Source organism: Microcaecilia unicolor, chromosome 3, assembly GCF_901765095.1.
Source record: "Microcaecilia unicolor chromosome 3, aMicUni1.1, whole genome shotgun sequence".
Lineage (NCBI taxonomy): Eukaryota > Metazoa > Chordata > Amphibia > Gymnophiona > Siphonopidae > Microcaecilia > Microcaecilia unicolor.
Window position 1 is genome coordinate 461,354,780 of NC_044033.1, and position 27,126 is coordinate 461,381,905.

The 27,126-nt window shown below is 40.2% G+C and overlaps 1 protein-coding gene and 1 long non-coding RNA gene across 3 annotated transcripts in view; one reads left to right on the forward strand and one right to left on the reverse strand.

The window, feature by feature from the left end:
- BMP5 (bone morphogenetic protein 5) overlaps positions 1-27,126 on the reverse strand; it is a 155,694-nt gene that overhangs the window by 80,322 nt on the left and 48,246 nt on the right. For both annotated transcript variants that reach the window (XR_003941659.1, XM_030198981.1), the window contains exon 2: positions 22,693-22,885. Coding sequence is in view for 1 of the 2 variants with exons in the window: in XM_030198981.1 (XP_030054841.1) it covers positions 22,693-22,885 (193 nt within the window). In the remaining variant the exon portion in view is untranslated. The remainder of the gene's footprint in view (positions 1-22,692; positions 22,886-27,126) is intronic.
- On the forward strand, positions 1,173-27,093 carry LOC115467209. Its single transcript, XR_003941660.1, has 3 exons — positions 1,173-1,254; positions 8,372-8,379; positions 27,081-27,093. It is a non-coding gene; the product is annotated as an uncharacterized LOC115467209 (long non-coding RNA).

The following is a 27,126-nucleotide window of genomic DNA, read 5'->3' on the forward strand; positions in this document are numbered from 1 at the left end:
TTGCCTGTTAAGTGCTGTTAAAAACGCTGATTGACCACTGAGCCTGTTGTTTTCCTTTTCTAGCTTAAAATTTTGGACCTCACTCAGCTGTGAATTTCACCTAAATACTATAACCTACTAGATCCAAGCTATTTTCTACCACCAGCAACAGAGATTTTTAAGCATTTTTCTCCAGTGACTGCCCACTTCCTTGCTGAGCAAGTCTCTAAAACCTCAGTCTGTACAGTATATAGGTTTAATGTATTGGACTAGATCCAACTCAAAATTATTACACAAGTGTTAATATAAATAGTGTGATATCTGTCTGCCCCACGGTTGTAATCTGCTGTATGTTCTCATTGTATATATGGAACCCCAAATCAAACTGCCTGATAACATACTTCAAGTGTCTAAGAAAAATATCACAGAGCATTAATGAAAGCAAAGACCCCGATGAATGCCACACTAGAGATAAAGAGGAAAAGTTCAGACATCTTCCAAAATAACCTGTTGCAAACAATCCACTAAGAAAGAAATGCAGCACTCCAGTACTGTCATGTGTATCCCCAAATATGAAAGTTAGAATACAAAATGTTGATGGCCATAAGACCAAAGGTAAAAATCTACCCCCCCATCACTAAATGCCTAGGCACCCGCCTAGGGTTACCCCGTGGCCATTAGAGGGTCTATCCTAAGCACAGCTCAGGTCTGCCTTCACCTGCCACTTGTGCACTACACTAGCACCCTCCTCCCACTGACTGCATCCCAACAGTCTCTGGGCAAGTCTACTGCTCTCAAATTATCCACAGTGATTTCTAGGTTACCAGAGGCCACACTCCTAGTGGTTCCACAATTCCCAGAAAGCACTCACAGACCTAACACACAAACCACCAGGATTCTTTATCTTTCCAAACAGGCAGAGGCAATAAACTAAATTGTTTATTGTCTTAAAAATATTGAACAATGAACAAAAAGAGGTGCAATCAGCAAACAATAACAGGTAACTGAGATACGGATCAATTATAAAACTAACTAAACATGTGTTTTACTTTCTAAAAAGTACCTGGGAAGATCAGGACATATAATTCTCCGAGCCTCAGCAAAGTGATATGTCTCTCTTTTCCCTCTGGTTAAGAGTGGAGCAAAAGCCAGTATACTTCAAATGAAAATGAGCTCCTGAGCCAATCCTAGCCCAGAACAAGAAAATTTCAAACATATACTGCTTCTTGCTTCCTGTTTGTGTGCTAAAACTAAAATAAGAACATTCTTTTCTCTGTAACAGCTTTACAGCAGAGAAACACCACCTGCTGGTCAAATAGGAGAACTATACTGTACAATGGGCTGTGCCAGCATTAGTGCGCGGCAGCTGGTAGCACAGCTTAGTAAACAGGAGGGTTTGATTGCTATGATTCCACTGTCAATTATACCAAGAAAGGTAGTCTTTGACTGAATCAGAGGGCTATTTGGTATAGTCACCTATATTAGACAGTCCTCTGGGGAGAAGCCAGAAGAAGAGGGGCTCATTTTCCAAGCACTTAGACTTACAAAGTTCCATAGTAACATATGAAACCTTTAAGACTAAGTGCTTTGAAAATACACCTACATGTGTCTCAAATCCATCAAAACATGATGCAAACAAGAAAAAACAAATACTATACTGGATCAGTCATTGCCCAGGACAACAAGGACTATCTCATGTGATAAGGTACCTAGACATCTGGTGACAAATGGACTAAAGGACTCAGGATCTTCATTTGAGCAACCAGTGCTAGATCTACTACTACTACTACTATTTAGCATTTCTATAGCGCTACAAGGCATACGCAGCGCTGTACAAACATAGAAGAAAGACAGTCCCTGCTCAAAGAGCTTACAATCTAATAGAACCACCACAAACTAGGCGAAATACCCAGTTTCTGAACATAAAGAAATTAGTTTGCTACTACAAATCAGACCTATTAAAGCGCAGCTACTTAAATGTTTGAATTATACTGAGAAAAGAGGTGATTCATCACTAGAAAAAAAAAAAGATTTTTACAGATGTGGAATTGGAAGAAATTCAAAGGAGCATCCAAGAAGAATCCAAGAAGAAGAAATATAAGAGTAAATGCCACATAACAGTCAATCTGAAAAAAGTGAAACAGTTGTAGAGGAAGCCAAAATCAAAGAAATAGCTCACCATCAACCACAGACAATTTCTCAGCCAGTAGCAGAAAGAGCACAAGATCACTAGCTGACTCGGAAACAAGAAGAACTGAAACAGAAGATCCTAGAACACATGAGAGTATAAAAACATCATCACAGATTGCCTGCTCTGAAACTTAAAAATAAAAAAAAGATCAGGCATAAGCACTAAGAGACCGCAGCAGAGTGGTTGAATCTATAGAATCAACAACTTTAAAACAAATTGGCAACTATTCCAAGATGGTGTCAGAGAGAACAGATGCTGTGAGTTGAGCTCCATGGAACACGCATTAGGGGGAAGTGGAAAGGCAAAGTTGCAACCTTCCTGCCCAGGAATAGCTCTACCCTGTCTCCAGTTCTAGTGCAGATATCCATTGAGCCATTTGCTCTGTTGGCATGTGTAGCTACTTTGATAGCTTGAAATCATGGGCAGGAAGGAGGAAACAGTTTGGTTTCATTGAGACCTGAGTAATATAAGATCCTTCCTTGGCTGGAGACCAATTCAACTGTGGTTAACCAACAGGAGGCTGCTGATACAGATGGCATTGCAGCAGTTCAAGCTTGGGCAGGGATTTCCTGCAGCAGAGTAGTGTGCCTGAGTTGGGTAAACAGCACCAAATCGATCTTAGCTCAAAGGAAGTCACATAAACTTTGGAAGAAATATGGCAAGTGATTGGAGAGTTGGAGCATTCAGTGATGTTGAAATTGGATATCATCATGGAAAATCCCGACTCTCTTGAAACCCAGGTAAACCAGAACAGTGAAATTTTAAATGACCATCAGGTTAAACTGGAAACTTTGGAGAAAAGGTTATTGGAACTCATAAGGAATAAGAATTTGGTACATCAAAAATTTGAAGCTGTGGACAATCAGAATCAGAGGTTGAATTTAAAAGATTTATAAAATTCCCTAAGTTGCCTTTGTTATCTGTGATGGCAATGATCAAGAAATACTTGGAGGAAGTTCTCCAAATACCTAAAGAATCCTTTCTACCTTTGACTAAAGCATTTTATGTTGGTTCTAAAACAGCTGGGAGTTCTGAGGGTAGAAGGGGAGTTGAAGAAGCTAGTTTGGATGTAATTGGATTTTTAGACAGTTCATAACCAATTTTGTCAGCTAAGGCTACTTTGATTGTAACATTTGCCCTGGAACCTGATAGAAACTGGATTCTTCATTTGTATTTTTCCTATAAACAGCAAGCTTTTTTGTGGTATGAATGTAATGGTCTTTCCAGATGTATTCAGACTAGGCACAAGCCACCAAATATTCAGCGCTATTTAATTGGCTGGAACAGCTCTTGGCCAGTTCAATAGTACTTAACCAGCTATCCACCAATATTCAGCGGGAGATAGCCAGTTATCTCCTGCTGAATATTCCCAGTCAGCATTTAGCAGATAGCTGGCTATAATATGCGATCGAGCTGGCTATCCGCAAATATTCAGTCCATCTCTGGTGAAGTAAACAGCAGGCCTATCTTTGGCCAATTGAAACTTAACCGGCCAGCACTGAATATCAACTTGGCCGGCTACGTTTAAACCATTCAAAAACAAACAGCCTAGGACCTAGGATAATGCGGTCTATCAATTGTGTTGTAAATAAATAAACCGGATATTTAATGCCAGTCACTAGAAACTGCCTGGCATTGAATATCCTGCAGTCTGGCTAACTCCTGCAGTCTGAATATCGGCCCCAAGGCTTTTTTAGTCAAGCATACTCGAGGGTTGTACCTGGGAGCAACATATTTCCTCTATTTTCCTTGCAAACGCTTTGTTAAATATCGAAACAATATTTATGGAGTGGCCTAGTGGTTAGGGTGGTGGACTTTGGTCTTGAGGAACTGAGTTCAATTCCCACTTCAGGCACAGGCAGCTCCTTGTGACTCTGGGCAAGTCACTTAAGCCTCCATTGCCCCATGTAATCCGCATTGAGCCTGCCATAAGTGGGAAAGCGCGGGGTACAAAAGCAATAAAAAAAAAATTACATCTGTAAGAACTGTTCCAACCTCCTTGGCTCTATCCTCTCCTATTGGATCTGCTTAAATTCTTTCTTGCTTATAGTACCATATGAAGTAGTTTCTCTCTTTTCCTTTGTAATTTTCATATTTAGGAATCGTTATCTCCTCTTTGTTTACTTTCTTCTTATCTTGGAACTCCTCAGATTGTGCTGTCAGAATATCACTGCTAAAATGTTTCTTTTTTAATATTTTGCTTCTTGTTAAAATTATTTCAAGTATTGTGATTCCTTTTCCCAAACAAGTGTGGTTAGCTTGTATATTTTCTTGTAAAAATTCCGAAAAGCAACAGTAATGATCATAGAAGAACTAGGATATGAAGTAACAAGAAATGCTAAGAAAATCTTCAGCACATCACTACAGTGGAAAATGCAACTAGAAAATAAGATTAAAAAGTTAAAATGCAAGGAAGCTGGAAAACATGAAAGAAAAGAAGCTGAAAACCAAGGAAGATCTGGTTAAAAGGTACCATCTAGACATTAGAAATCAATGAGGCCTTGGAAATTGCATTGTAGTGGAGGAGTGACCTAGTGGTTAGGGTGGTGGACTTTGGTCCTGGGGAACTGAGGAACTGAGTTCAATTCCCACTTCAGGCACAGGCAGCTCCTTGTGACTCTGGGCAAGTCACTTAACCCTCCATTGCCCCATGTAAGCCACATTGAGCCTGCCATGAGTGGGAAAGCGCGGGGTACAAATGTAACAAAAAAAAAAAAGCAGCAAATAACAGCAACAATGAAGAAAATTACCAGATATGAGTCTAGATTCATCTAATACATCTAGATTCATCTATTCCATTCAAATCAGAGGCGCTTCTGCTAGAACATCAGTGGAGAAGTTAACAAGCTGTGAAAAGCCCAACAAAGAAGAAACAGTTCACTTCTGGAAGAACCTGTGAGACAACAATAAATATTATATCTTTATAAATATATTATAAAGATTATAAGCAGAAAGTTGCATGATTAAAAGACATGCCCTCTGATATTCAGCCGGTAGCAGTCGCGGGTTTTTAAACGCTGAATGTTGTCAGCTAAATTATCCCCCAATATTCTATGCCAGGCCATGTCCGAGCACCAATACAGGATATCGGGGGATAATTTTGGTGGGCTCAGCACCAGAACTTATGCAGGCTCAGCCGATATTCAGCTGAGGCCTGCATAAAAGAGTTATGCAGCCCTGGCTGAATATCGAGCCTGGGCCTACATACATAGGCGGTCGGTGGCCCAACTGTTTGGGGAGGCTAAAGGGGGGTGGGACCAGGGGTGGAGCTTAAATCCATAATTGTCTGATAACACACAGAAAAAAATAAATAAAAATAAAAGTCACAATTAATACCTTTTATTAAATTTAGATATTAGATATGTATCATATGTCAAAGAATAAAGTGGTTGCTCAAAGCATATTCTAAGCACAATCGCTCAACTGCAAAACACTATGCACAACTGCAAAAACACACTCAGAACCTTACTGTACCATAAATATTACACTGGGCAGAACCTAATACACCAATATACCACCCATACGGAAAATGCAGACCCTCAACAATATGAAACAAGGGATCATATCATCACGATTCTCATGTAGAGCCACAAAACACCCTAATTCATGTTTAATGTGGGATAAAATGCCATAAATAAGTAAATAAATATAAACTTTTAATGTTGAACACCTGATTCTCAAAGTGGACACATTCCAACACTATAATGAAAATAAAATGATCTTTTCTACCTTTGTTGTCTGGTTGTCCGATTCTGCTGCTATCTGTTCTCAGTGCAGGTCAGGAAGTCATCCTCGTTGAATATCTCCCTGGCAACCCATCCAACCCCCCCCCCCCCTCCCCCTGCTCTCCCAGCAGTAAGGTAAACAAACCATAAACCAATTTCTACAATTGGCTACACAAGGCTAGAGGGCTTTCACTGCAGCTCCTGCTGTGAGGATGGAGGTAAATCAACAATTTAAACCTCTCAGAGCACAGCAGGGGAGGCTTAGCCTGTCCAAGCCTCTTATACTGGGTGCCTATGCCTACATATATTTTTGTTTAAAAATAGAGCCCCTAAGCACTCTTCTACCCTCCAAACAATGCCCCATCTTTCCCTCCCCCTCCCCCCAGCCCACAGTAAGAACCCCCCTTGGATGTCCTACACCTCCCTCAATCCATCCAGGTAGGCCCTTCCCTGGGCTTACCTGTATACCAGCCATCCAGGTAGTTCCCCAGGCCTACCTGTATCCCTGGTGTAGTACTGTGAGCTGCTGCAAGAGGTCACAGCAGCCATTTTGGAGAGGTGCCGCAAGAGGCAGAAGTGAGAGGGCTCTGCTCCTGCCCCAACAACCCTGTTGGACCACCAGGGATATATAGGTAGGTCCAGGGAACTACTTAGACAGCTGGGGGGGGTCTTCCAAGGGGGTTTTTGCCATGGGCTGGAGGAAGGGGAGGGAAAAGGGGGCAAGAGGAGGCTCGGGGGGCTCTTTTTTTTTTAAACCAAAAAAAGTTATCCAGGTGTTGGCCCAATAATAAGTGCCAGCTGCTTAACTATGCAGGTGCAAGCACAGAATACTGCCAGCACCCGTATAACTTTGGGATCCTCCCCAGTACCACCCTCAGCGCTGACCCTGACCCACCCACCTTTTGTTTGGACAATAGGCGGAGATATTCAGTGGCACTCTCTGGTTAACTGCCGCTGAGTATCCCCACTTAGATGTTGAAAGGCTCCTGTATGCTCAAATTGCTTTGAATATTGGATCCTTCAAAACTGAAGTGGAGAGAAAACCTATAAAGAGCTAGTAATAACATCTAGAATAGTTCAAAGAAGAGCAAAGGAGGTCAGGAACAAGTCAGCACCTGGAAAAGACCAATTTCATGGTTGGTGGCTCAGACATCTGGCTAGTGTACATCCATGAATGGCTGAATAGTTCAACAGCATATTGCAAAGAGGACAGATTGAAGACTGGTTGAGAACTGGGAAAAACTATATCTAGAAAAAAAAAAGACCCAGCAGAAGGGACAGTCCCAAACAACTATAGGTTTATAATCTGTCTGCCAACAATGTTCAAACTGCTGACAGGAATTATAGCAGACACAGTTCAGGACATTTGGAAAGAAGCAATTTGTTTCCAGTGGAACAAAAAGGAACAATCAAAATAGTAATGCATGAAAGAGTTTGCTTTTTTTGATTGATAAAATGATCCTAGAAAAGTGTAAATGTTGAAAAATAAACTTGATTGTAGCTTGGATTGATTGCATTAAGGCTCTTGACTCATTCCTACACAGTTAGATTTTGAAGTGCCTGGGAATAACGGAGTGAGTAAAGATCATGAGAGAACTGGGCTAGATGGATCATTGGTCTGACCCAGTATGGCTACTCTTATGTTCTTATGTAGGACTGATTATATAAGTTGCTTAGGGGCACAGTTATCAATGTTGACCACCATTAAGATAGGTTATTTTACCACAACTCATGCTACTAGAGCACAGGGACCCATATTATACAATGAGACCTGTCACCTTGTGCTAAAATAGCCCAGCTTGTGGTAAAATAACCCATCTTAACAGAGGCCTGCACTGATAACTTCCCCACTCTTAATGATATGTTTGGCTTCTAAATTCTTATTAAGGTATTGATTATTCATCTGAATGTTAATTAAATGATATATCTACTGTTAGATAACCGGTAGGCTGTTTAGGGCTCCTTTTACTAAGGTACGGTAACGAGAAGCAGGTGCTAAATATAAGAAGCCCATTTTATTTCCATGAGCTTCTTAGCATTTAGCATGTTCTAATCTTTAGTGCATCTTAGTAAAAGGAGCCCTTAGTATAGAATCCACCTTGAACTTATGTGGTAAAGAGGACTATGAAGAGGAAGTTCCTTAATAGGGCACCAACATTTAGGCATCTAGGACCAGATTCTATATATGGTACCTAAAAAAATGCAGTAAATATTTCCGCCTAGATTTAGGCACAATATATTGAATTCGCTTAGTTGATATCCCAGCACCTAAAACTATGCATGTCCATTTACACCAATGAAAATGTGTCGTAAATTCCTTCACATAGATTTATGCGCACTGGGTCATATTCTAAAACTATGCACGTAAAGTTTGGAACCCCCACAAAATGCCTATTTTCCCACCCATAGCCACACCCCTTTTGAACTGTGTGCATTAGAATTTAGGTGCAGTTCATTACAGAATATGTTTAGTGAGTTCTGTATGTAAATTCTAATTGTTGCCAATTAGTGCTCTTCATTGCTCGTTAATGATGTTATCAATGCTGATTACCTTGTTAAGCCAATTAAGTTGTGCACGGATCTCTAGGCACATTATATAGAATCTGGCAGCTAATTTTCATGGGTTAGTACATATTTTATAAGAACACTTAGGCATGTAAGTGTTCCTATAGAATAAGAGTGTAAACTGGAATCAGCATGCAAAAACTTTAGGCATGGGTATTTGCGACAGCTCTTTGGCTATGGGCTGTAAAGATATGTTTGTAAAGAAACTTCAAACTTTATTAAACACAACAGCCCATTTAATTTGTAAGGCACCAAAGTTCGATAGAGCCACACCACTGGTGCAAATGCATTGGTTGCCAATGCAGTCATGCATTGTTTTTAATTTATGCTCACTGGTTTCTGTAATTGTGCATGGAGATGCTCCAGCTTACATGACAGGTTTGATTCATCTATCAGTTAAAAATGCATGCCCAGAATCTAGATGCTTTCTTAATTCTTCATTATCCAGATCCAATGAAGATATTGTACGAGAAATGTTTCTCAAATATACTTGCATATCAAGCAGCAAGCAACGGGAATGAATTACTTATGGAGATCAGAGCCCAAGATAACTATGTTGTGTTTCATAAATTATTGAAGATATTTGTATTTAGAAAGTACTTGGGTTAATCTTAGGACTGAACTTGCAACTGTTTGTATGCTTTCGGCTAGATTCTATATAAGGTGGCTAAAAAATCTACTCGGTAAACATTTCTGTCTAAGTGTATTCTATAAGTGGTGCCTAGATTTAGGAGCAGTATATAAAATACACTCAGTTGATATCCTAGCGCCTAAAATTATGCACCTTCATTTACACCAGTGAAAACGTGATGTTAATCCCTGTATGTAGATTTACACACACTGGGCCATATTTTATAACTATGCACGTAAATTTTAGAACGCCCATGAAATGCCCATTTCTCTGCCTATAATCACACCCCTTTTGAACTGCACACATTGCAATTTATGTGCAGTTCATTACAGAATATGCTTAGTGAGTTGTGTGTGTAAATTCTAATTATTGCCAATTAGTGCTCATTATTGCTTGTTATTAACGCTGATATTGTTAAGCCAATTAAGTTATATTCATTGTTACGAAATATGTTTAGATTTTGGCAGGGAATGCTATGAGCACTATATAGAATCTGGCAGATTATCTTTTTGTAATGTTCTTGGGAGCCCCACTAAACTTCGACAGTATATGTGGGATATGTCATGTAATACTACTACTACTAATAATAAATTTACACACATAAATTAAAGTATTCTGTAAATTGCACATGTAAATGATGGCCCTGCCTATGCCTTTCCCATGCTCCTTCCCTGTGAATGTCTCCCTAACAATTACGCGCTATGCCATTTTAGTGTATAATTATAGAATTGCACTTAGGCACATTACTGGCATTTACACGTAGTGTACACTTACCCGCGGGGCTGGAATTATGCTAAAAATGTCAGTATATAAATGGATCTTAAATTTAGGCAACCTGCTTTAGAATGAGTTAAATTAATTCACCAACTTCTCTGAACCAACTGAGCACCTACTCTGTTGGATCAGCTTGTTTTTCAGACTCTGCATCCTCTACTGAATTCCCTAAGTACAAACATTTAAACTCTGTTAAAAAATAAATATAACCACTTACAAGCTTCATTAGATAACAAAGGGATGGATATATCATTAGGGTTTGCTAAGCTATTGATTATCCTAAAAGGATTGCTGGTCTCATCAGTAAGTGAATAGAAATATCATCACTTAGCCTTAGTCTATTACACCGCTATTTAGAAAGCATATGAATCTGTCTATTTAAAGATTTATACTCACTTAAGCCTAAGCAGTTTACAATTTAAAACATACATAAACATAGACAATCACATATCCTCCAAAGATCACAACTTTGTATAGGGAACCTGTGCATATACCATTACTCAATAGGGAAGGCCTGTACGAAAAAAAATGTGTTTTCAATGATTTCTTAAACTGCTGCAATGTTGTACTCAAATGCAAGTAATTTATTGCATAACCCTGGTCCATTAATTGAAAACGCAGCATCCCTTATCTCTACATAGTGAACATTTATCAATGATGGTACAAGTTGTAGGACTTCTCAGATGAAAGAAGATTCACAACTATTTAGAAGAGGCAGGAAGTCTGGCTGTCATTCATTTCTAACCTGACAGACTGTGGTGGGGAAAGAAGAGTAAAGTAGCTAAACTGGTTGATGATTTTGCCATGCCACTTTTGAGATGGAAAGTCCTTCTATAAAAATAAATAGGAGAAGTGGCAAAAAGTTTCTCTCTCCTTCATCATCACTGCAGTACGAAGCATTATTTTTGCAGGGTTCCTTTCCCCTTTGCACCCTAAGCCTGCTATTTCACTTTAAGGTAGGAGGCCCTACTGTCTTTAGTTGTGGGTTTAGTTTTTTGCTGTGTGCATGGCTACAGAAGTCTGGTGATAGAAACATAGAAAAATGAAGGCAGATAAGAACCATATGGCCTATCCAGTCTGCCCATGGAAAGGGGTGCTCAAGACTATCTTCTGATGGACTAAGCTGATGCCTCTATTCACAGCATCAATTCTTGAGACATCTTTGATCCAAATCTGGAAAGCAAGCAGGGGTAGGACAACTTAGGTAGATAGGGCAAAAGGAAAAAAAGAGACTCACAAGTATGGTATAAAACATAAAGGGTTTGTTTGACTAAGGTGCACTAATGGATTTAAGGCTCCTTTTACAAAGCCATGGTATTGATTTCTGGCGCGGTAAATGTGACAAACCCCATTCAATTCCTATGAGCTTCATTGCATTTTTGCCAAGTGGGAATCAGTACAGCAGCTTTGTAAAAGGAGCCCTTAGAGCGCACTAATGATTAGCATGCGCTAAATGTTAAGAAGCTGGATCTCAGCTTCTGAGGATACAGGAAGAGGAGGTCAGTGATAGCTAGAGCTTTTGGGGTACAGAAATCCAAGGGACAGATTATGGAGCCCTTTTACTAAGCCGTGTAAGCGTCTATGTGTGCCCAACGTGCACATAAATGGAGTTACCGCCTGGCTACAGTGTGGCTCTTGCGGTAATTCCATTTTTGTCACATGTCTTATATGCGTGTCCGAAAAATTACAGATGCATGTATCGGACGTGCGCAGGTCATTACCACCCGGTTACTGTGTGAGACTTTACAGCTAGGTCAATGGCTGATGGTAAGGTCTCAGAAGCACAATGGACGCGTGGCAATTTTCATTTTTCAGCACGCCTTTGTAAAAGGGACCTATATCCTTTAACTTCAAGGTAGCAAAAGAGCGTAATAAGGCATACTCTATATGAGTTGGTTGCCTGCACTGGGTGTTATCTGAGGGTAGATTTTGTTGAAAAGGCGGCAGAGGTTCCTGGGTGAGTTGTGTACTGATAATGGGAGTAGCTTGTTCCTGATACAGAAGCTGACCTTATGTGTGGTACAGCCACAGCTTATGAATGATGCATTTTTTAAAGGAAAGATACTCTTTTAAAAGGAAAAAAGGAGAGAACCTGGATTTGGTTACTGATTGTTGAAATATGTTTGCCTTTTGTGGCATTTGAATACAATGTGTTTTCTTTTTAACCAGCAGGAGCTTAAGGTGAGCTATATTCAGGTACTGTAAGTATTTCATAGTCCCTAAGGGCTTATAAGTTTGTACCTTAAACAATGGAGAGATATGTGACTTGCTCAAGATCACAAGAAGTGTCAATAGGGTTTGAACCCTTTCTTCCCTGATAGCTTACTTTTCTAACTACTAGGCTACATCTATTTGCCTTGCTTCAAATTCCAGACAAATGGCTCTCCAAACTCAGGATAACAAATAAGATACATGTACTAATCCGAAACAGCAATTTGCCTCATACCCATTGAGATCTCTCAACATGGGTGAACTGACCCCTTGTGATATGTGTCAGTGAGGTCTTTCTCTCTCAGTTTGAGAGCTTCCTTTTTTTTTCCCCAGTCTGCTCTTCCCATTTAAGTAGCACAAAGATTTTCCTAACTCAAGCCATTTGCTTCACTCCATTTTTCCTTTTAATGCTCCATTGCTACAGTGGAAGCAGCAGGGAAGAAAGGAAAAGGAGAAGTTTCCTGTGACTGCCTCATAAATCTCATGCCTTAGAAAATGATGACATAAACCAGCAAGAGGTCCATATTAAAGAAAGGTAACACTGGCACAGCTACTTCTTCCTCTGGCTGTTCCTATCCGAGATCATTTACAAGGTTTAAATGGTGCTAGTTTCTGCTGCATTTATATAGTCAAATTAGTCTATTTATGTGTACATAAGTGCATAAGTATTGCCATACTGAGAAAGACCAAAGGTCCATCATGCCCAGCATCCTGTTTCCAACAGTGGCCAATCCAGACCACAAATACCTGGCAAGATCCCAAAAAAGTACAAAACATTTTATACTGCTTATCCCAGAAATAGTGGATTTTCCCCAGTCCATTTAATAACGGTCTATGGACTTTTCCTTTAGGAAGCCGTCCAAACCTTTTTAAAACTCTGCTAAGCTAACCACCTTTACCACATTCTCTAGCAACGAATTCCAGAGTTTAATTACACGTTGAATGAAGAAACATTTTCTCCAATTCATTTTAAATTTACTACACTGTTTGGCAGTGATACAACAGATACTGAAATTAGTTTTAAAAAAATCTAAGACGCGTAGTTAAGATGTGTTATTTTCTACTAACTCAATCTATTTCAGTACAGGTCCCATTTTAAGCAATGAGACCTAGGGCCCTGTTTACTCAGGTGTGTTAGCGTTTTTAGCGCATGCACAAAATTAGTGTGTGCTAACTGTGTGGGTGCCCATAAGAATATTCTGGGTGCCTACACAGTTAGCATGTGCTAAAAACGCTAACGTGCCTCTAGCTCAGCTTAGCAAACAGGGCCCTTAGTTACTAATGATTCTCTCAAGAATAATTTTCTGACAAATTTCTTTGCAGACTTGGGGAGTGGGAGGGGTATCAACATGGGTTACTCTTCAGGAAAATCATCCTTCAGAGAATCTGTGAAAAGAGAATCTGAATAGAGAAAAGTCACTTCCTCCAAACAGTTTAGCTATAAGTGAAAAAAAAATTAAGGAGGCAGTTTTGAAACCAAGTTCAATGCTTGCAGACTCAATAAGTACTTTGTATTCATGAACCTATAAACACATATTCAAAGGGAAAGGGAAACTCCTCACAGCAATACATTAGAATCTAGAGATTTTGTACTTTCTTTGCAAAAGATATAAAGTCCACAGATTAATCCATCTTTAAAGAAGTTGGACTATCCCAGCACATTCCCATGCACCCACACCCACTCCTTTTCACAAAGCAAGGATTCGCACAGCAAAGAAGAGCTTTTTGCTTCTAGTCCTTCCCATCTTGAGCAACATACATCTCTCCTCTTCCCTCCCCATCATCCAACATCATCCCTTTTGCTCTTGCTTTCCCCCCACCATCCATCCAGTATGACAGTCTCTCTCTCTTTAACCTCCAAATCCATCATTGCCCACCTCTCCTCCGCCCCCTTTCACCAACATCCAGCATTGCTGGTCTCTATCCCTTCCCCTCCTCCTCCCACACTCACTCCATCATAGCTCCTTCTGTGGTCTGCTAAATGGCAGTGGTAACAACAACAGCAAATAGAAGGCAGCCATGTAGGTTATTGTCCTATGCATGTCACTGCAGGCTTTCCAGACCCTGCCCCCTCTGATGTAACTTCCCGTTTCAGAGAGGTGGAGCTATCAGTGCTAGCATTGGTGCACATAAAGCAATGAGCCTGCTTTCTATTTGCTGTTGTTCCTGCCAGCATGCAACTCGGGGAATCAGCAGGTCCAGAAAAGAATCCAGGAATGAGTGAGTCCGGGAAGCGGGAGAGGAAAGGAGAGAGAACAAAAATGCTAGACAGTGGTAGAAAGAGGGAAAAGATGGACAATGCTGAATGGTTGAGGGGAGAGAGAGAGAGAGAAAGACAGAGAGATGGGGGGGGGGGGGGGGGGTGATGCAGACCCGGGGAGACAATGTGCCCGGCATGGAGCAGAAGGTTGGGCCAATAATCAGATTTTTTCAAGTAAGTTGAAATTTTAACATGTTACTTGCATTAAATATGAAGTCCTAGTGTTAATGTATCTTTCATTTTTTTTTTATATACTGGCCATATCACGAAGTTCACTGTGAATTACAAATAAATATGCAAGTTGACTTTAAACACGTTAATTTACAGACTATTGTCTGTTAATTGATTTTGCACATACTAAGGAAGTTTTTACTGTGCAGTAGATATTAGCACAGACCCACACTAATGTTTATTGTGCATTAAAAACAGCAGTGTGGTAAAAATACCTAATGCTGGTAAGGGTGGGAGAGGGGTGGCTGGCTAAGATAGCAGTGATGTACATAGCTTGTTTGCCACCTAGAGCAGTTCTCCTCTGCTTCCCCCCTAGAATGTCACACCCCAAGGTGTGCCACTCCCCGAAGTGCATCACCACAACACCTTCCTCCTAGCAGGGGGTTGTGTGGATCAGGCGTATGGCTGTCAGCCCTGCCGGTCCCCTGCCACGGAACAGGAAGTAATGTCAGAGGGGGCAGGGGACCAGCAGAGCTGACAGCCATGCGCCTGCTCCATGCACCCCCTTGCTGCTCCCACCACCCCACCCTTGGCACACTACTGCAGATAACGCATGACTACCAATTTCATTGCTGTAATTACTGCCATCTCCAGAGGAGGCAGTAAGTGCAGCCATGCTACTGACAGTCTGGCAATGCAGAAAATGGAAGCGAGATCTGACTGAAAATAATAGGAAACAGCATAAGAAATGGCAAGTCAAATTCAAAGCGCTGATATGGAAGGCAAAGAGAGAAGACTGAAAAGAAGATTGTGTTGGAGAGAAAAACACATAGTAACAACTTTTTTAGGTATATTAGTTGGACCTCTAAATGATTGAGGGGTAAAAGGGAACCCAGGGGAGACAAGGCCATAGTGGAGAGATTAAATGAATTCTTTGTTTTGGTCTTCACCAAGCAAGATATGTGTGAGTGTGGGGTTTGGGGGGGGGGGGGGGATACCAGTGCCAGAAACGATATTCAATGCTGATGAGTCACAGAAACTGAAACAAATCTCTGTAAACCTGGAAGATGTTATGGGGCAATTTGACAAATTGAAGAGTAGCAAATTGCCTGAACTGGATAGTATATATCCCCAAGTACTGAAAGAATTTAAAAATGAACTTGCAGAGCTATTGCTAGTAATATTTAATTTATCTTTAATATCCAACATGGTACAGGAAGACTGGAAGGTGGCCTATGTAACGCCAATTTTTAAAAATTGTTCCAGTGGTGATCCTGGAAATTATAGACCGGTGAGCCTGATGTCAGTACCGAGCAAAATAGTAGAAACTATTGTAAAGAACAAAATTACAGAGCATATACATAAGCATTGATTAATGAGACAAAACCAACATGGATTTAGTCAAAGGAAACCTTGCTTCAACAATCTACTAAATTTCTTTGAAGATGAGAACAAGCATGTGGATAAAGGTGAGGAGGTCAATATTGAGGGGCATAATCGAACGGGGCGCCCAAGTTGTCATGAGGGCGTCCTCACAGGACGGCCCCGTAAAGGGGCGGGGCAACTCATATTATCGAAATAAGGTGGGCATCCATCTTTCATTTCGATAATACGGTCGGGGATGCCCAAATCATGAAATTTAGGTTGACCTTAGAGATGGTCGTCCTTAGGTCGTTTTTGAGATGGTTGTCCCCGGTTTTTGGTGATAATAGAAACCAAGGATGCCCATCTAAAAAATGACCAAATCCAAGCTATTTGGTCATGGGAGGAGTCAGCATTCGTAGTACACTGGTCCCCCTGACATGCCAGGACACCAACCGGGCACCTTAGGGGGCACTGCATAGGACTTCACAAATTGCTCCCAGGCGCATAGCTCCCTTACCTTCGGTGCTGAGCCCCCTAACCCTCACCAAAAAACCCACTCCCCACAACTGTACACCACTACCATAGCCCTAAGGGGGTGAAGGGGCATCTACATGTGGGTACAGTGGGTTTTGGGGGGGGTTGGCGGGCTCAACATTTACCACCACAAGTGTAACAGGTGGGGGGGGGGTGGGCCTGGGTCCGCCGGCCTGAAATGCACTGCACCCACTAAAAACTGCTCCAGGGACCTGCATACTGCTGTAATGGAGCTGGGTATGACATTTGAGGCTGGCATAGAGGCTGGCAAAAAATGTTTTAAAAAATTTGGGGGAGTGGGAGGTGGTTGGTGGCCACTGGGGCAGTAAGGGGAGGTCATCCCCGATTCCCTCCATCTGGTCAGTTCGGGCACCTTTTTGAGGCTTGGTCGTGAAAAAGAATGGACCAAGTAAAGTCGGCCAAATGCTCATCAGGGACCCCCTTCTTTTTTCCATTTTCAGCCGAGGACGCCCATCTCTAAATCACACCCCAGTCCCGCGTTCGGTACGGTGCCAACATGCCCCCGTGAATTTTGGTTGTCTCCGCAACAGAAAGCAGTTGAGGACACCCAAAATCAGCTTTCCATTATGCCGATTTGGGTGACCTTGAGAGAAGGACGCCCATCTCCCGATTTGTGTCGGAAGATGGGCATCCTTCTCTTTCGAAAATTCACCTGAAAGTACATCTGGATTTTCAAAAGGCATTTGACAAAGTACCTCATGAATGCCTCCAAAGGAAATTAGAAAGTCAAGTGATAGAAGGTATTGTCCTTCAGTATTTTCAATGAAGAAGGGTAGATAGTGGCGTTCCTCAAGGGTCTGTGCTGGTACCGCTGCTTTTTAACATATTTATAAATTACCTAGAGATGGGAATAACTAGTGAGGTAATTAAATTTGCTTATGGCACAGAGTTATTCAAATTTGTTAAATCACAAGAGGATTATGAAAAATTGCAAGTAGACCTTATGAGACTGGGAAAATGGACATCCAAGTGACAGATGATGTATAATGTGAACAAGTGCAAAGTGATGTATGTGGAAACAAGGAACCCAAAATGAGAATGTTGTAATGCCTTTGTATCACTCCATGGTGTGACCACACCTCAAATAGTGTGTGCAATTCTGGTCACCACATCTCAAAAAGATATAGTGGAGATTGAAAACGTACAGAGTAAGGTGATGAAAATGTGCCGAAGGAATGGATCCTCAGGAGCTTAGTCAGGATCGGGAGGCGGGGCTGGTGGTTGGGAGGCGGGGATAGTGCTGGACAGACTTGTACGGTCTGTGCCAGGGCCGGTGGTGGGCAGCGGGACTGGTGGTTGGGAGGCGGGGATAGTGCTGGACAGACTTGTACGGTCTGTGCCGGAGCCGGGTTTGGGAGGCGGGGCTGGTGGTTGGGAGGTGGGGATGGTGCTGGGCAGACTTGTGCGGTCTGTGCCGGAGCCGGTGGTTGGGAGGAGGGGCGGGTGGTTGGGAGGCAGGGATAGTGCTGGGCAGACTTATACGGTCTGTGCCCTGAAGAGCACAGGTACAAATCAAAGTAGGGTATACACAAAAAGCAGCAAATATGAGTTATCTTGTTGGGCAGACTGGATGGACCGTGCAGGTCTTTTTCTGCCGTCATCTACTATGTTACTATGTTACTATGGATGGGATGACTTCCCTATGAGGCTACCGTGGCTACGGTTCTTCAGCTTGGAGAAGAGATGGCTGAGGGGAGATATGATAGAGATCTATAAAAACATTTATAGACTGCACTATCCTATAATTCTAGGTGGCTTCCAAAGTACAAGCACAATAAAATCTTTAGCGTGCACTAATACTAGAGACACCCATATATCTATGGGTGTCTAGTGTTAGCGCTCTAATTTGTAGCACACGCTAAAAAGATTAGCACGCCTACAGTGCGGCTTTGTAAACAGGGCCCTTAAAATTGTCCTCTTTGAGGGTAATTCTAAAAAGGTTGATGGCATTTAGGTCCTAGGATGCTGTTTGCAAAACCCAAATTATATATTGGCAATTAAGCATATAATTTTATTAATTTATTTAAGACATTTATAGACCGCACTATCCTATAATTCTAGGTGGTTTCCAAAATACAAACACAATAATTTTTTTACAAATAAGACACTATTCTTCAAACACATTAGACAGGACATAAAATAAAATACTACAGAAAAAAGAAAAACTAACATCAGTCCTTAATTATTAGCAAAAACTTGTGTGAACATCTAAGCTTTTAAGCACTTTCTAAACTGTACGATAGAGCAAGTTTTGCATAGAACTTCAGGTAGTACGTTCCGTAGAGCAGGTTGTTCAGTGTAAAAAATAGAACGATACACATCCAATCTAACCTGCTGAAAAAAAGGAACTTCCAAGAATGATTTACCTCTAGATCTCAAAGATCTAGGTGTCCTGCGGATTTTCAAAGAACTGGCCAAATTTAAAGGACCATTGTCATTCAAAACTTTATGGACCAAGGTCAAAACCTTAATCCTTTAAGCAATAGGCAACCAATGTCATTCTAGGAGAGCAGGAGTAATGCGATCAAATCAAGAAAGGTTTCATAAAATTTAAGCTGCAGTATTTTGACAAATTTGTAATGCGCTCAATTTATAAGCAGGCAGTCCTAGATAAAGGGCATTACAATAATCTCATAAAAGGATAATAGATGATTGGACAACAGTAAAAATCAGGGGAGGGGGTGACAAAAATTCTTTCATTCTATATAATAACCTAAGCTTTAAAACAAATAGAAAATTGGCTATTTTGTGGCCGTGGTAAAAAAAAAAAGTCCTTAGCACATGGAAAAGACCAGAGTAAAAGCACACAAATCACTTTTTACTGCAGGTTAATAAAAGGCCCATTTAGTGCTCCCACCTTAACTCTGCATTATCCTGTTACTGAGCCCTAATCATAACGTGCTAGCTGGATAGTACGAGAATGCCCACTCTCTACCCATGACATCCCCCCTTCCTCAAATATTTTTTCTTATTTAGTAACGCCCAGGTTAGCACACGCAAAAAGACAGAATACTGCAAAATGTTTTAGTGTATTTATATGGTAGCCCTAATTACAATTGTGTGGAACTGTAAATTAGTGCAAATGTACTCCAATTATCAGCAGTTAGTGCCAGTTAGCTGCTAATTTGTTGATTAGTTAATTTTGATAATTAAGCATGAAAATGTGCATGCAAGTTTATAGAATGAGGGGGTTTGTGTATAATCTCTATTTAGATTCTTAGAGAGACTGGAGAGGGTATATCAAGTATTGTGAATAAATGAAATAAATAAATAAAATAAAACGATGATAGTACATGAATAGGATACAGAATTCTGGGCCTTTTAGTTTGTCTCACTGTGCTTTAATATAACCCACCAAAATTAATTTATTCTTTCTTTTCTTATCTCTCCTTTAGTAGCTGTCGAAAAGTGTAAAAAGAGTGTACATGACTATTCATACAGAAGCTGGGGCCCAAGATATTTGACCATAAGTGAATCCATGTTATATCAGGTCTATAATGCATTAATAATATCACCATACTGCGATACCACATACCCCAGCATCATCATAGAAGGAGTTTCATACCCCATCTCAGACCACCTTAAGGTCCTAAGAATCATATTAGAACAAAAACTCTCTTTTGAAAAACAAGTGGAAAACGTAACATCCAAAATGTTCCACACAATGTGAAAACTGATGAGAATTAGAGGTTACTGAGGACAATTAGAGGATACTTCCTCAAAGACCATATTCCGCCTATTAATACAATCAATGGTACTCACACATATTGACTATTGCAATGCATATCTACATGAGCTGCAAGGAACGACTACTAAAAAAGTTGCAAACAACACAGAATACAGAGGCCAGACTTATCTTCAGATGCTCTTGCTTCAAAAGTGCCATCCCAGTGATGCAAGCATTGCACTGGCTCCCCATCAGGACTTGGATAATGTTCATAAGTACATAAGTATTGCCACATTGGGACAGACCAAAGGTCCATCAAGCCCAGCATCCTGTTTCCAACAGTAGCCAATCCAGGACACAAATATTTGGCAAGATCCCGAAAAAGTTCAATACATTGTATGCTGCTTATCCCAAAAATAAGCAGTGAATTTTCCCTAAGTCAATTTAATAATGGTCTATGGACTTTTCCATTAGGAAGCCATCCCGACCTTTTTAAACCGCTGCTAAGCTAACCACCTTTACCACATTCTCTAGCAATGAATTCCAGAGTTTAATTACACGTTGAGTGAAGAAAACTTTTCTCCAATTTGTATTAAATGTACTACTTTGTAGCTTCATCGCATGCCCCCTAGTCCTAGTATTTTTGGAAAGAGTAAACAAATGATTCACATCTACCCATTCTACTCCACTCATTTTATAGCCCGCTATCATATCTCCCCTCTGTCATCATTTCTCCAAGCTGAAGAGCCCTAGACGCTTTAGCCTTTCCTCGTAGGGACGTCGTCCCATCCCCTTTATCATTTTCTTTGCCCTTCTCTGTACCTTTTCTAATTCCACTATATCTTTTTTGAGATGTGGTGACCAGAATTGAACACAATATTCATGGTGCAGTCACACCAAGCTATGCACCATGATATATCAAATCTTATTTGGAACCGCCCCAGAATACATGAGCGATTTAATCTTACTACCACCAAAAAATGAGAACATAAATGCATGAAACTACCTGACCTTCTTCTTCCCAAACTGTCAGAAACTCGTATACAAATCAGTCCACCCCACAAGATTCTCATACATTAGCACCAAATGGTGGAACTCACTTTCTAACAACCTAAAACACATGAAAAACTATCTAGAATTTCAAAAACATATCAAAGCTTTTCTCTTCAGAAAATTCTTCCCCGAAATCAAGTCTGCAAAGCCGAAACTAAGAATCGTCTGCTCCACACACCTGAAGCACACCACTTTCCCTATATAGGATAAACATCTCCATTGAATATGTTACTTCTCTAAGCCTTTGTTAGCCACATTGAACCAATTCATTTTGGATAATTGTGGGATATGAATGCTGTTATAAATTATAAATAAATTATGTAATAACAAAAAAAACAAAAACTGGGGTGCAACCCTTGACCACATTATAACTAATCCTGCTTTATGTCAAGCCATGTTACATGGGGTCTTATGACACAGTGGGATTAATTCTCTACAGGTCACGTAAAGTTAGGCACTGGGATGTTGCATGCTAAGCATGAATTCTATATTGGCAATTACACATATAATTGCCAATGTGGAGGGGTATTTTCAATATGACATCTAAATCCAACTTTGGACATTTTAATGAAAACATCCAAAAATCAAGTAGTGAAAATGACCATTTTCAAATCAGAAAAACATCTATCTTTGTTCTTTAGAAACAGATGTTAAGTCTGGCGTCCAAAGTTAGGTGTGGATCGGCGCTATTCTGTACTTTGGTGCCTAACTTTTGGAAATGCCTATGACCCACATTTGCCCTTCCCAAAGCACATGTTCACTTTTGGGCTGTGTGCAGGAAAAGTTAGGCTCCAGGTTTTAGAGTAGCGCACAGGGGAGATCCACGTATATTTTCTATTACACACCATTTAAGTGGCCAGTTGGTGCCCCTTACCTTGTTAAGTTGTGCACGGAATTCCTGAGCCCAACTTTTGATGACCTATATAGAGTTTGAGGGATGTGTAAAATTGAGTGTGCAAGATTATAGAATTAGGGGGGTACGTATACATGTTTTCTAATGATGGTAAAGCACGTTTAGATCTTGTTTGTACTTTTTAAAAAATGCATCACTTTAATGTTATTTTCAGAAGGTCTAAAGATGTTATGCTAAGAGTGGCAGTAGTAGCTATTTCCTCTTTTTTAAAAGTTAAACAAAAGTTTTATTCAGGGACTTGTTTAAAATAACATTTTAGGGATGAAGGCAGTGAAGTATGCGTGTCCAAACTGTGTTTCAAATTTATTCATGGTTTGATCTAAATCCCCAGTACTACCACCACCCAAAAATAATTTCAAGCTTCTGATCTAAGAGAAATAAATACAGAACACAAGAAAGTATAATTTGAACCATTCAGTTCACCTCGTCTTGTAAGTTTGGGGAATGTGGTTAGATATTTGGAGTGCAAAAATCATTCCAATTACAGTTCCAAGACAGATTCTGTTCCCTTAACCACATTCCAACTTTACAAAACTTGTGCCATTCCATTACCCTGCAGACTTTGCCTTGCTGTAACAGACTCTTTCAATGAAACACTGTGGACAATGAAGATATTATACAGAAAAGAGTACCTGTTTGGATATTCCTTGATGATCTGATATATACTAATTTTGATGGTTTCATTTTCAAATCGACTGTTGGTTCGATCTTTATAAATCCGGAACTCAGCTGCTGTCACTGCTTCTCCATGCGGAATTTGAGTAAGGTCAAATCGAAACTCTTTGTAGTGCCTTCGCTGGTGTGAAAAATCCTTGTCTCTTTCAACTAAAACAATAATAATAATAATTACCAGAAGAAACAAGAATTAAAGAAATAGGAAAATTAAAATAGTATTGAGATTTGACACTAGATGTCCTGCAAACTTTTAGATTCATGTTTCTTAGGAGCTGCAGGCTTTAATTTAGTATATTGTTCACCAGGAATACATTTATGGAATTTTTGTTGGAACAAACGGCTTGATTTGTTTTTCTTGCTATTAGGCAATATAAATTTATGTTTAGAAGATGGGAAGGATCCTGATGTTTTTGATTGTTTATCTTTTTTAAGCTCTCTTTCTTTATCTTTGTGTTCATTTTAACCAGCTCATTCAAAAGGTCATTCTATTGACTCTAGCAATTTTCTTAGAAAATCTGTCACACTTTTCCACTTCAGATGTTAACTGAACACAAATTCCTTGGTCAGATCATTTTTTAAATCAGATTTTACACTTATATTGAATTTGACTCATGTTCAAACTCAGTCGTCAGTGAAATTCCTTAGAAGGAAAGTAGACTTCAATACTTTTTGGGACAAGATCACTTCTCAGTTAGATATCCTGTCCACTCATTTCTTTGAATCATTGACACAATGTTCTTATTAGGACTTTGGGTGATCTTGCCTCTTTGACTGTAAAATCTAGGATGTCCTATTACTAAACTGTGCTAAAAAGTGGCCCACATTACTTTTAGTGCTTGGATTTTCTGCAAACTGCGATCACTTTTTAGTGTGGTTGTAAAAGGGCTGAATTTCAATTGTTGTTATTCATGGCCATGCACTAATTTCCAAATTAGTGTGTGGCTATTACTGCCTGAGCCCTTATTGCCACCTATTTAGTAGGCGGTAAGGGCTCACACACTACTTATGCAGTAATCGGATAGCGTGTGGCAATGTGCCCACGCTGCATGATTACTGCTGGGCGCGCCTACTCTCCACCACCATGCTGTAATTTCTATTTTCTAGCTCAGGGATCGGCATGCAGTGATCACAGCATGGCCCACGGTGGTGCTGTTTCTACGTGCGCTACCCATGCGGTAGCCCTATTACTCTATAGTAAGTAGAAGGGCCCCTAGATTATTTAAAAATGTGTGCTTTGGAACTCACATGAATTGGATAAGCTGAAAGATTCTTGGTACTGAAAAATGGGCTACTGTTAAGGAAACTTGCTACTTCTTGTCTTTTGGATAGCTGTCTATCTTATTTAATGGCATCCTCACCTATAGAAATATTAAATAACTCACCATCTTTCAAATAGTCTTTTAAAAATGGGTCATTTTCCAAAATCTTTGGGTGGCATAATCTTGACATCACTTCTTTAAAAAGTTGGTTTAGATTCAGCTCAACCTGCCAGTTTTAGACCAGTAACTATCATTCCTTTGTTTTTCGAAAATGACAGAGGTCACTGTGGCAGAATCATTATCTAATTTTTTTGACCAATCACAATTGTTTAAGTCCTTTACAATCTGGATTTCAATCCTTTCATAGCACAGAATCTCTATTATATGCTTTTGTATCAGATTCCACAACTTTTTAATATAGAGATAAGGATTTACTTTTATTGTAGTTTGACCTCACAGCGACACTTTATATGGTAGACCATGGCATCATATTGTTCAATCTTAGTTATTTTGGAATTTCACATCATTAGTTTTTATGGAACAGAAGTTTAAAGTTAAAATGAATAATACACTGTCAGACAGCTGGAGTCCACAATTCGGAATACCCCAAGGGTCGCTGCTTTCACCCATTCTATTTAAAGTTTACAGGACTTCATTTGATCAGGGCTTTAGCTCTTGTATGGTAAAGTTCTATTCATATGCAGATGACATGATGCTGTTAGTACCTGTAGATGATGACTGGGAAAATACTATATTGCATCAAATTGATAGAAAATAAAAGTAGTACTCATGGTTTTCAACTTAATAGAGATAAAACCAAACTGTATAAGTTAAGTCCTCAAGTACATTCTATTCCTGATGAATTCAAGCTGCCTGATGTTTTTTCTCTAAAGGTGGAACATTCTTCGAAGATCTTAGGTGTTGTCTTAGACACGTCACTTTCCTTAGAACCACAAGTGAATAATGTAGTGAAAACTGCCTTTTTAAAGCTCAGACAACTCCATCATATATGTCCTTTTTTTTGGAAGAACATTTTTCCTTACTGGTCCAGGCCCTTATTTTATCACACGTGGACTACTGCAATAGTCATTATTCCACAGTTTCAGTCAAACATCAACAGACAATGCAAACTCTTCAAAATACAAATGACAAATTGGTATTCTGATTGAAGAAATTTGATAGGACTTCTCCATCTCTTGTTCAATTACACTGGCTGCTTGTTCAGGCATGTATGCTTTTTAAACTGACCTGTCTGATTTTTAAAATCTTTGATAGATCTTCTCCAGAATATTTGGTTAAATTATTTTCTTTTTCCAATGGCATTTGAGCTTCTCATGCAGCTGTCTCTTGTTGGGTGAGGACAGGCTAAACTGTAAGAGTCACATGTCAAAGTACCGCTAAGCCTTAACAGCAGCCAAAAAAACAATATTTCTCTCAAAACATCGAATAGGCTGTCAATTCAACTAAGCACATGTTCAGCATAGTAAACAGCCTACTGAAACCCCCACAACAGAACCAGTCTGTCCAGTCAAAATTGAACTGCAATGATTTTGCAACAAAATTAAAAGTCTCCACCAGGATTTACGTGCAGTCCCACCCAGTCTCCAATCAGCTAACAAAGATCGCAGAAACTCACCCCTTCCTGACACACACATGTGGGACTCTTTTAATCCAATAGCAGAGGAGGGCCTTGACAAAATCCTAAGAAACCTTTGACCAACTACCTGCTCCCTCAACCCCTGCCCATCAAAGATAGTGCAGTCGACAAGCAGGGGCCTCATAGAAGGTGCCACAAAAATTGGGAGTTATGTGGGTGCCAGCAATATTGAGTGCCAGCACCCACATAGCTAACCAGGAGCATAGAACGATATAAAAAGCAGTCTTAAATATACCCATTTATATGGAGGAGTAGCCTAGTGGTTAGTGCAGTGGACTTTGATCCTGAGGAACTGAGTTCAATTCCCACTGCAGCTCCTTGTGACTCTGGGCAAGTCACTTAACCCTCCATTGCCCCTGGTACAAAATAAGTACCTGAATATATGTAAACCGCTTTGAATGTAGTTACAAAAACCTCAGAAAGGCAATATATCATTTCCCTTTCCCCTTCCCATTTAGCTCAATGAGTGTTGACATTGGATATTGGCTGGTATCTGTATAACTTCTGATACTGGCTGGCACATTTCCAATGTCTTCTCTTCCATCCCACTCCTGGCAAGGTCCAGACTCCTACCATCCCTTACAAGGCTAGACCTTATCCTCACCCCTTCCAACAAAGTCCAGACACTTCCACCCCAACACGGCAAGACCCCTGCCGTGACAAGACAAAACCCCATCCTAGCTCCACCACAGGTCCAGACCCCATTTTTAACCCCCAGTCAGAATAGACCCCCCCCCCCCAAACCTGCCTGAAATCCCTAGTGGTCCAGCAGGATGACAGGGGCAGTATCACAAGACTAACGCTAGAGGTTGCAGTGACTGTTTTGACTATGGAGCTCCTAGTGGCAGTAGTGAGTGGGGTTGGGGTTTGCTCCCACCCCTGTAATGCCCCTGTGCAGCCCATTTCCAGTCAAAGGACACATCTAAAGATGATGGTATATGGTTCCAAAGAATAAAAAATCTCACTGGTTTTGTCTAGATCCCAGGAGCCAGAACTGAAAAATACTAAATTAACTAGAAATGTGCATTACAAAAATAAATGCAAATAAAAATAATGTGAAGGTACACAAAGAATACACAATTGGAAGTTTTATTCATCACAGATCTCAGAGTAGCATAAGCTAGAAATGAAGCTGAGCCACCATGATTGATTGGAAGTGGATTATGTGAGCATGTCTAGTTATATAACTGACAAAGACGTATAGGGGGTCTTTCACAAAGGTGTGCTAGTGTTTTTAGTGCATACTAATGATTTATGTGTGCTAAATGCTAGAGACACCCATAGGAATGTAAGGGCATCTCTAGCATTTAGCACTCACTTAACGCTAGCTCGCCTTTGTAAAAGGAACCCATAATGAATAAACCAATAAATCAGAAAATTATTCTTTGATTATAAAATCATGCAGAAGAAGAGACTAGATCCCAAAGAGAATAATGAATCAAGTATTTCTTTTATGGAGAAACCTATAATCGTGC